The sequence below is a fragment of the Micrasema longulum genome, unplaced genomic scaffold (genome assembly GCF_059751315.1).
Source record: "Micrasema longulum isolate JH-2025_06_02 unplaced genomic scaffold, ASM5975131v1 h1tg001163l, whole genome shotgun sequence".
Lineage (NCBI taxonomy): Eukaryota > Metazoa > Arthropoda > Insecta > Trichoptera > Brachycentridae > Micrasema > Micrasema longulum.
In genome coordinates this window covers 148,870-160,921 of record NW_028278350.1, presented here as the reverse complement: position 1 = coordinate 160,921, position 12,052 = coordinate 148,870, and the positions used below count along the sequence as shown (strand labels likewise).

Sequence of the window (12,052 nt, the reverse complement as noted above, 5' to 3'; positions counted from 1 at the left end):
CACACTACCGATCTGATACACGAAGTTAAGGTAATCAGTCTTACGCTTCAGGGGTGCGAGTCTACAGACAATGAAATATTGCAGGGCAAACTACTTTTTAAATAAATACTTCATGTCGACCTCGAAATCACAGACACTCCAAGAATCGAACCTCAAGCATAAAAGGCGAACGCGCTAACCACTATACTACGATTGGGAGGCGGACTTATCTCCACGCAATTCCCATATTCAGGAGTTTTACCCGAGAGCCATCGGTCTAAAACACCCGTTCAGGATTTTTGTTCTATTTTGCACAGAGAACTGTGTTCTTAATTCACCCGGACACAGAACATCACAGTTTTACAGACAATATTACATTAAGTTTATGTAGTAAACAAATCGTGTCAAGACAGGCATTCTTGCGTAAGTTAGGTATATAAAATTTTTCACCGGTGAGTCAAATATTAAAACTGGCATAAATATTATAGATACAAGTGAGTAGGTATAACGAAACATCTGTAAATATGACGTGTTAATTCTTTTACAATACCCGTTTATTATTACATTTAGTAGAGGTTTATGGTCAAGTTGCTTTCGCAAATACTCGCATTTATAATTATTTACGTATGGCTTACGTGAATAGACAATGAAAATATGCGTCATCTTCAATGTTCATACATAAATAATATGCTAATTTAGATCATGTCAAGTCTTCCCGTGGTGATTGGCATGTTTCGCTACCATTTGTGAAGTCCTGGGTTCAATACCTGATAAGTCGATGTATAATATTTAAGTATAAGTATTTTTTTCACGCGGATCCATTGAGGCACATAATTAGTGTAAACATAAGCGTTCGAAATAAAAGTTCCCTCAACCTGCGGCCAATTTGTCTGTGTTTGATAGAACGGAGTTTAGTCTATTGCGAGCGTTCGCCAGCTACTTTTCTCCTCGAAATTACTAAAATGCCTATATGTACGAAAAGATATTGCACACATCGATCTGGAAAAACGATGGTATAAATTTTCACCGGCAAGTAATTTTATTTTATTTTATTTATTTCGAATACAAATAAATAAAATAAAATAAAATAAAAAACAGATGTACAGGTTAAATGAATATTTTTTTAAAAAATATACAAAATGTATACATAGTAGGGCCTGCCATCCAATTATATGTATTCACTAAATAATACTGTAATAAAGCGACGACGGCTTGAAGTTTAAACTATATAAATAATAAATACACTACATATTAAAATAAGATAAATATGTATAAAACGAGGAGATAGTGGAAAGGAAAAGTAGGAAATTGATAAGGAGTGGTAAAGGATGATTGAAGGAAAGTGAGAGTGGAAAATTGCATTTGATTTAATGATTAAACGAATTATGAATGAAGAGCATGAATCAAGCCTATTAATTCTCTTCTGTACATATTGTATGGAGTGTTAAATATATCAAGACTATTAAATTTTTTGTTAAATGTTTCACATATACGAGGGATTGTAGAATGTTTCCGATGATTAGTTTTAAATTTACGAATATGGAAAATATCAGAGAGTCTAGTTGGCCTGGAGGGGACACGGTAAGCAAGTAGATTAATGAGTTCCGGGGAATCGAATTTATTATTGTCAATTTTATAAAGCAGGATCTGACCAAACATATCTCTTCTGTATGCTAATGAAACAGGGTTATAAAATTTTAATGAACCTAATTAATTATAAAACGCAAATGAAATTTGTATTCTAGTTTTTTCAGGAATTTTTTTTGAACAGTAATGTTCTTGTCTTAATCAATATTTGTTTAATATAGCTATTTTGATGTCAAAAAACGTCTTATTGATGCGTTACAATTCGCGAATTATTTCCTGTCTCCGTCCTGCTCAGTTAGTCGGGCGTAAAGCAAAACGACAAACAAAGGTGACGCGTCTGCGGAAGGGAGCGACATACTGAATAGAACTTGCAGTAGACCGATGTAAACGGTCCGTGCTTTTTACTGTACTACTTGTTTTTTTCGACTGTCTGTAAAGTAAAATCGAATTTATGTACGAAAATGTATATGGAAATTCAAAGTATACCACTCTTCCACAACTCGATTTCCATTTTTCCAGCACAAGTTATTTACGACTTTTAGGAAATGGCCTGAAAATTTGAGTAAATAAAAAGAGCTCAAATGTTTATCTTTTGTTTTTTTTTAATCTTCATCGGTTACCTGTAATTTAACATGTTTTTATAAATAATGTATGCATATTCTATTTTTCGTACAGAAAACTTCATTTTACTTTATAGATAAAACATTGTAAAGTAATACGAGCCCTGGGACCCGATTACAATGGGAAATTTATCTTCAATTTTGTCTACGAAGAAAAATTGAGTTTTCTGTATGAAAGCAGAATATGCATACATGTTTTTCTTCTAAACATGTTCAATTATAGGTCACTGACGAATAGTCTTTAAATGTTCATGCAAATATACTCATTTTCGCTCACAAATGTCGGTATTTCTTTATAGACAGTCGAAGATAACTATGTTAACTTTCCATTGTAATCGGGGCCCTGATCTGAGCCAGATCTCTGTCAGTTCTTCCGATTGGTTTGTTCGCGGTAAGCAAACCAGATATCATTCACAGCTCACATATCATTGGTTGGTTTATATAAACCAGTGACGTCGTTCAAAGTAGCGCGTTTTCATTAAAATATATTTTTTCGTACATTTTTAAGAAACTTGGCCGTACAATTTAATGCTCCAATTTTTACCGCGCGCAAGAAAACATTTTATGTGTCCAATTTCTCGTAGGGCTGAAATTCCTCATCATTATATATAATTCCTCGGTACGTGTGATGACACCGAACTCCTCCTAAACGGCTTAACCGATTTACGTGCGGTTTTCAGAGAAATATAGATATTCAAATCTTCAATCTAATATATAAAAAAAATATAAGGAGCATAAATGTTTTATTTATCGATCTACCAGGGTTGCATTTGAGGAGAATGCATTTACAAAAAAATGGAAAGATGTTGTTTTTTATTTATAAATTTATTTTTTTTAATGTTCACAAACAGCATTTGTTTTTTGTGGATCTCCATCAGATTCATTCCTTAAATTCCTTATAATTTCCATCCATTTATTTATTTTTACTGGATTTTTGGTAAAACTTAAATAATATAATTCAATACATAAAAAAATCGTATTCCTGCATAGGTACGCCCGTTTACTGGTGAGAAGACCGGAGTTTGACGTTTGCAAAAAGAATGCTATATTTGAAAAAATATTTATTTTATGTTTTGGAATTCAACAATAAACAAGTGCCTAGGTACCTACTTAAATTCAATATTTGAATATTGATAATTTTTAGTTTTGGAATTTAATCTCAAATAAGTACCTTGGTACCTACTTTTCAATGAAAGGTCTTATTCCAAGGTAATAGCAGGAAAACCAACGTTCGGGCAGGACAAAGTCTGCCGGGTTCGCTAGTTGTGTATAAATTACAATTGAATGTTCTTTATAAAAAAATATATTTATAACATACATATTTTTAGAAAAGTTCAATTACAGGTTTCCGACTATAATACTCCGAATAACAGTACAGACATGTACGAAAATATTATCTGGATACATGTTTCAGAATACTATAATTATTATCATTATATAGGTAACTATAGTAGGGCCAATTTAATGGGTCACATTTGACACTTCATCAAAATTCAACAACATAACCTTGTAAGAGCGGTAATAAAATATTATTTATTTTTTCGAATTTAGAACTACACAATTGCTTAACTTTTTTCGATAACGATTACATATTTATTGTAATAATGACAAAAGAAGGTAATTTTATGATTTACTTTCACTAATAAACCACTCTAAACATAATAAACTTTTTCTGTTCTAAACGTCGTTACAATGTTGCATCAGTGAACCCTTTTTCTTTTTAAACACTAGGGATGTTCCCCAGAAAAATCGAATGTTGATAGTTTTGTTAAATTATGTAATTATCTTGTTTTGTTCCTTAAATTCACGATACAAAATAATAATGAGACAGGGATTCGACTTATGATTTTTAAAATAAAATTACAGTACCTAAAAGGACCTTTTTATAGCAACTGAATTCAATTCACATGTATTATGTTTGAAGTCCGAATCGATTCATACACTTTAATCGATGTTTTTAAGCATGTTACCTCACTATGAAGCTAAAACCGACAAATGTCAAATGTGACCTATTAAATTGGCCCTACTATACTTCTTATATTTTATTAACTATTACAAGTGAGTAACTGTTTTGTGACACATTTGAGGGAGGTTCCTTTTTTGTGTGTAAGATACAAAAAATAATCCCATTAATCTAAATTTAAATCTTAAATCTTAAAGTAGGGCACACATATCATACATATTGTTATGTGTGTTCTAATAATAACATTGCAAATATATTTAATTTATAAATTGTTTATCACATATGTCTTGACCATTATTTTAAATTTTGATATGTTTTTTTCTTCATAAATATTTTTTTCCATTTCGTAATACTTTTTAATTGCTTTAAATAAAATTGAATTTTGTGACTTTGCCTTTTTCCTAAATGGAAGTCTAATTTTGTTCTTTTCTCTAGTATTGTGATCGTGTTCATGCTGGTTCCGATCAATTTTTTTCCAAAATTCTGTTTTTTTATTAGAGTTTATAATTTTATGAACAAATATCATTGTATTGTAAAATATTCTTTGTTTATATGTTAATAATTTCATTTCATTTACCATCGACTTTACCCTCGTATATCTGTTTTTTTTCAAAATGATTCTAAAGGCTTTATTTTGTAATACAGTTAGTTTATCTATGTTTTCTTTGTTTGATAAAAATAAAATGCTACTACAGTAGTTAACGTGTGGTTCAATAATTGCTTTGTAAATAGTTTTGCAGGAGTCCTTATCAATAAATCTTCTGATCCTTCCCAAAATTGATATTTTTTTTGCAATCTTATTTATTACCATCTTAGCGTTTTGGTGAAATGTAAGTTTTAAATCCAACATTACACCTAAATATTTAATTTCAGTGACTTCATTAAGTTTTTCATTTTCTATTACAATTGATGGTGTAATTTCTATTCTTTTGTTTCCTATATTCATATATTTAGTTTTGTTAACATTTAATTTTAATTTATTAATGAATTATATGCCTTAGAAAAACAATAGGGAACACCCCTAACCTATAGACCCGTTACTACATTTTCTTAAATGTATATCTTTATAACCGGTCATTACATATGGTGCCGAATACTGGGTTATGACCAAAAGAGATGAAAATATGGTATTAGTATTCGAAAGAAAAATATTAAGGAAGATATTTGGTGCTGTCAACCAAAACGGGGTGTTAATTAGAGGCACTGTATGGTGAACCCAACATTGCACAATTCATCAAAATAAGAAGATTACAATGGTTGGGCCATGTGCACTGAATGAATGATAGCCGCACCCCAAAAAATATTATTTATACCACTTCGGAAGGCGGACGAAGCAGAGGCAGACCAAAATTAAGATGGCTGGATAATGTGGAAAGTGACATTAGAGCGATTGGCCTGGCGAACTGGAGAAGAGCCGCGGGGTGCAGGGACGAATGGAGACAAATTCTGGAGGAGGCCAGGGCCCACAACGGGCTGATGATGATAATACTTTTATAACAAAAAGTAAATAAATAAATTACGTGACGAAGTTCAGTGTTACGAGAAATTGAATTTAAAAAAAAACATTTTCTAATACGCGGTAAAAATTAGAGCATTTAATTGTCCAGCGAAGTTTCTCGAAAATGTATGAAAAAAATAATAAAAATGAACTACGTCACAAATTCTTTCGAATCAAAAAATGACGGTGTTGTGATGGGTTTCCGGTTTCCGGGAAGCCAACTCACCGACGAGAACTTAGGACGTCACGGGCGGAGTAATCTTAAAACGATAAAACTATATAATCATAGCGCTGATAATAAGATACAAACTTTTTTTTTTTCGTTTGATAGTCTATTCAAATATAAAATATTTAATATTATCATCATCATTACCTTTCCGCACCGATGGTGCATTGAAACACCAATCACAGCGTATCTTGATCATTTTATTTTTTTACTAGAAGGTAAGATGATCAGTCTTATGCTTCAGGGACTATGAGATATTCTAGTGTAAAAACACTTTTTTAAATAAATATCTCATGTCAACCATGCCAGGAATCGAACCCGAGACCTCTTGCATGATAAGCTAATGCGCTGATCACTGCACCACAGGCCGACTTAAAAAAAACTGCTGATAAAAAGAGCTGTTAAAATTTTGAAATCGTAGTTAAAAATATAACTAATTATCTGCATATTCCATAAATTGTGTATTTACGATTGAAAAGGTATGAGGATATTAAAAGCAAGCTTAGAAATCTCCATTGAAGGAGTTACTGAGATATTTGCGAAAAACTTTAAAAAAAGAATTCTAATTATTCTTCTCTAACTCAATGGAGAATGCTAACTTTGCGGTGTCAAGTATAATTGAAATCTGTTTTTGCAAGATTTAGAGTTGGTTTTGAATTACGCTATTATTTAGGTAGGTAGGTTTTTATATTTAGTTTATTTTGGCATCAATAACTAATTTTCCGTTTTTGGTGGAAATTTCTAAATTTGCTTATAATACCCTCGTATGTCTGTGCTGTTTAAGCATTTTTTCATCACACACGACATCATATTACTGTGTCTATTTAACTGTACGTCATCGGGGAAAACTTGCTATTTTTCTTAAACAAATAATAATTTGAAGCAAAGAAGGATAATTTCATTCGGTGATTAATTTAGCAGGTATAGGGTCCCGTGTAGATAAAATAAAAAATAAAAAGTCGTGCACACATCATTAAAAAAACGAAGAGGATAACTTAAAACCAATCTAAGCTCAATTGATATGTAGGTCGAAGTTCAAACAGCAAGTAGAGATGGTATTTATCTTTACAAATTATTTTGTTGTCATCAATAAAAATAACTTGCGTTTATTTTATGTTTATAACTTATATAACACGGTGCTTTTCCTGTCGCAGGGATTTTATTATTCGTGTACGTAGTCCTAGTCTATTTGTGTATACCGTTTTTGATGCGAGCGTAAATCTGAGTTGCCGTCAAAAATAGGTCGCCAGACAAGGCCGGCCGTCTTCTTTCTTAAGGTGGTTTTTGAATTCACTATTGGACACATCCGTCATTGTGGGAAGATTCCACTGGGAAAATCAATGAGACTCACCTGGGCGAAACCACTGTCGAACTGACGAAAACGAAACAAGAATCAACTTGGACTTTTACTCGTTTGAGAGGAATTATTTTGTTCCATTGTTAGCGTAAAAACATAATCGTAGATAACTAATTATTATGCATTAGTATAATGGCTATTTCCACGGGTATGGAACAAAAAGTGGGGGTGATTTCAGGCTTCTTAAAGTAGGACTGACGGTTCGAAAATGTTTTATGAGTTGCCAGAAAGTCTCAGGGAAACTGAAAGCGTCTCAACTTTTATAGCAAAATGCTTTGTGTATATCAGGGATAAGTAATATGTACGTAATGTAGATTTATGGATGAATTTCAGGCAGGTCTACATGGTTTAATTATTTTATAGTGTTTTACTGGTAAATTTATAAACTCATTAAATAAATACAAAGAATCAAAAAATAACTAATATACGTAAAAAACATTTTGAATAGGTACGTTCTTACTTTCAAATCGATTCCGTTGGTAGCTCGGTAGGTACTTTTCTTCATAAATACTATTTGAACATTCCTACTGAAAATATAGTTTCTTCAAAATAAAGTTATTGAAAAAAGAATTAAGATATTGCCGCTAGTTAAAAAACGCTTAAAAATTTAGATAATATCGGCCGAATTGCAAGTTTATATTCAAAGGCCATGAAAAAACGTTATTGACTCGAATATTCTCACACTTACGCTGAATAAATCTCCATTTTCATCAGCATTCATTCTGACGGGAACGCATCTGATTCTCGGGCTGAAAATACTCTCCGGCATCGGCGACCTGGGGCTGGCCGGCACTTCCGTGATCCGCACTCTCGGGCTCAGGAGTGCCGACGGGCTGCCGGGCATCTGGGGCACGGGGGCCGTGCCGGGGGTGTCCACCAGGGGCCCGGGGGCCTCCTGGGGGCACGACAGGCGCAGCGAGGTCGGGGGCCGCAGCACCCCCTTCCTCACTGGCCAGGGAGCCGACATGCTATCCGTGGTTGAAACTAAATTGATATATTACTCGGTAAACAAAGATCGCCGATAACGACAATTCAAAAATCGACACTTTGAATTGATTGTTTATGGTTAGATAACTATTTTGCTAAACCGTTTCTTTCGAGCATTCTACGAAATACGTGTGAATAAAGTGACACAATAAACAGCTGATTTCATTAGCCTTCTTGTCGAATCGATGCCCGTCCGATTTTAAACACTACCAGAATGTACACACATCTAGTAAAACTCGTACGAGTGACCGGTGACCGATTCACGACTGAGTTAGCGCGGGACTTTCCTTCAAACATCATTTCGAACTGACGTTCGATTGGTTTGTATTTAGAACGCCGGACGTCGTTCGAGAGAGGGGGGAGCGCCATTACCGCGGGAAACGCGAAAAGCGCTCCGCTTCCTTTCCGCAGTTCGATTTTCTGAAAGACGCGCATCCGTTCGTAGTCACTGAAATATTTTATGTATAGATGAAAAGAGGTTTGGACAACTTAAAAAAAAAAAAAACTTATAAATGATGAGTAGGTACGGGATATAAAGGTGGATGTTAAAAATTTGAGATAGAACGTCCTTAAGTTTTCAAACCTCTATGACATTCAAATTAAAGAACATGCTTAGTGTAAATAGCATTTACTGTTTTATATCATCTAAAATGGTTTTCATTAATATTAAATTATCGCTGTATTTCCAGTATTAAACTGACATTTATTCTTTATCTCGTGTGTGCATTTTTTTTCTTGTTCACATATATTGGAAAGTACAGCCTCAATGTCAAATTTTATTCAACAGCAATGTATATCATGTGAACTCGTTTAAAACAAATTAACTTCCATCATCAAATAAAAACACACCATGTATTTTTTATGATTCACATATTTTTGTTTTATGTTTAAAAACCACAATAAGGTACCCTAAAGTATTAAAATACATATAAATAATATATTATGCAGATTAAAAAAAAAGCAACAATATTTGCGTTCTAATGACTCAAATAAATAATTCCATTTTGGGGCCAATTTCAACGAGTTTAAATGAACTCACTGTTACAAAATGACAATCAAGTTGTAGTAAAGTGGAGTTCGAATCTCTTACCTCTGATCTTTGAGTCTTTAAAAGCATAGACAATATAATACTGATATAAATAAGTAGGTAAATTTGCGCCTTGGAGTAGGCAACACTTAATAATAATTTTCATGTTATTCTTGGACGTAATTAAGCGCCGACGCGCTCTATACTATTTTAGATCATTTAATTAAGAAGAGCTTTGACGAGATCAAAAATACGTCTGCCATTGATAAAGTAAATAACAGATTCAAACAATTCTGCAGAGATCTAAAGATAATATCATAAAATTTTTGATAGTTTTCACCATTAATTGGCCTGGCGACTGGCAACATTTATGTGACGTTTAAAACAAGAGAATGTAGTTCAGAGTTGGACGTCACTCCAAGGTTGGGAATGAAAATGTCTGTATCTTTCTTTACGTGTGTGACGCTCGTCTTCACTTTATTTCTGGATCGGAATGTATAAAATGTTTACACGTAAGATGCTAATAATACGTTTATGATTCTAAGTCATGATTCAATAATAAACAATAATATGAGAACTGAGTACAAACAATAGAACCGCAGAAAAGTGTAGGTTGTAAATACGAAATTATTTTCGAATTGAGTATGTTAATCCTTTGTTAAATAAAGATCACCATTCGTTGTTATTAAATGTAAAAAAATAGATCATAGATAAATTAACAACAGAATCAACATGATCTTTTATATATATTGTTGTATGCGGGAGTGTAGTGCGACAGTTGAAGCTGTCCATTTTATTTTTTTAAATCCCCTTTCTGTAAAATTCAATTTCGTTCGCGACTGTTTTACTAAATAGCAGATAATAAAACTTAAAGGCTTTTTTTTGCAGATGGAATTTGAGTTGGTCTAATGAAGAAGTTTATTGCTACGGAAAATTGGATAAAAAAAGTGTTTTATTAGACGCGGTAAAAATTTGAGCATTTAATTGTACGGCGTGGTTTCTAAAATGTATGAAAAATTTATAAAAATTAACAAAGTACGTCATAGGTGCTTGTGAATTAATTCATTTGAATGAATTCGTTTATTTTCATCGAATAAATCATCTTTACACATAATAGCTCCAAAACCGTTCGATAATCAAATAAACAATGAATGTTTAAAAAAGGTGTTTTTACTTGATTTTTTACAAAATAGTTTAAAAATAAATGAGAGTATTAAAAGCAAACTCAGAAATCTCTACCAAAATTAGTTATTGATGCCGAAATAAACTATACATAAAAAATCTACCTACCTAAATAATAGCGTAATTTAAAACCGTCTCTAAATCTTGCGAAAACAGATTTCAATTGACACCAAAAACTTAGCATTCTCCATGGAGTTGGTGAAGCATAATTATTAAAAATCTCACAATTCTTTTTTCAAAGTTTTTCGCAAAAAATCTCCAGTAACTTAAGTTTGTTTCAAATCTATAATTTTGTGAGTATTTCGTAGAAAAAACTCGTTTTCTTTAATTTATATATTATTTTAACGAAAATAGCATTTTAAGATATATTTTAGAGTGCGACAGTAGCCAATAGTAGTGGATGCCATAATCTCCTGGGCAGGTGACTTGACACCCACTCACGCTTGACGAAGGATGGGATAAACTAACGTTTTAGTTTATTTAAAAACAAAGAATGACTCACGAATCCAAAATAGTTACTACCTTTTTACCCAACCGTGACCACCGAAATTACAATAGAACACAACAAATTTACGTTGTCTTCATAATTTCGTCGAGATCGTAAAACGACGCATGTGCGATAAACGCGAAATCGACTTTCTTTTATATTTGATCTTGAAAAGGTTTTTATTAAATACATATGCAGTTAACATACATATGTATAAGGGCGGACGTATTGCCTTAAGGGAATTTTTTCCTACGTACCAAAACCGTTCAATTTGAAAAAATCAGTGGTATATGAACATATTGAAGGTATATTAGAAAAGCACATATAATTTTTTTTTTAGAAACAGAAATTAACTTAATATCTACACTATACTATAATGAGAAGAGGGGATGAAAATGAGAAGAAAAGAAGGAGGAGAAAGGAAAAACTTAAATATTTTGATGAACATTTTAATAGTTATTTAAATGTGAATAAAGAAGGGGCGGGGGCATCTCTGACATTAGTGGGATTGTTTTATTTTTTTATACATATTTTTTTTCATAAGTCATTGTATGACAATGTTTTTTTTTAAATCGTAAAAAACAAAATTGTTTATGTCTAAGCTTAATGTTGATCAACCCATCTTCAGGTCAAATAATAACTGACTTAAATGACATATCAATTTTATTTAAGTATACCTATACAATTCCAAACATGACCGATAAAGTAAAAAAGCAAATGTCATAAATAGGTTTGTCAAAAAAACCGATGTTTAAAATAATAATACACAGAAATGTTGATAGAAAATTAAAAAGGCTTTCACAAACGATTCCGTCACAAGAAGCTCTTGCATGCATTTGAGGTAAAAACTATTAACAAATTTTTTGAGGATCATTTTTTAAGAAATTATTTGTTTTGTTTTTTATAACAAATTAAGATTACGCGATTTCCGTACACGTGGTGTGACATAAAAATGCTTGGAACGCTCGTATCATAAAATCATGTTAGAATAATATCATCAATAAAATCGTAAAATGCTCATATTAGAATAAAATCAAATAATTATCTATTATTATTACGTTTTCGCCTTGTTTTTATACTCACGCACGATAGGTTTACTAATTAAATAGTCGATGAAAATCCCAAGTAGAAAGTATTGG

The 12,052-nt window shown here is 32.2% G+C and overlaps 1 protein-coding gene across 5 annotated transcripts in view; it reads right to left on the bottom strand.

Annotated features, from left to right (window-relative positions):
- The window catches only part of Sarm (sterile alpha and armadillo motif), a 164,193-nt gene that overhangs the window by 12,635 nt on the left and 139,506 nt on the right, over positions 1-12,052 (bottom strand). The window contains exon 1 of one of the 5 annotated variants that reach the window (XM_088233921.1): positions 7,919-8,525. The exons of the other annotated variants lie outside the window; for them this stretch is intronic. Within the exon in view, the coding sequence (XP_088090047.1) occupies positions 7,919-8,197 (279 nt within the window). The 5' untranslated portion in view covers positions 8,198-8,525. Of the gene's footprint in view, positions 1-7,918; positions 8,526-12,052 lie in introns of those variants that run through there. 5 annotated transcript variants of the gene reach the window in all.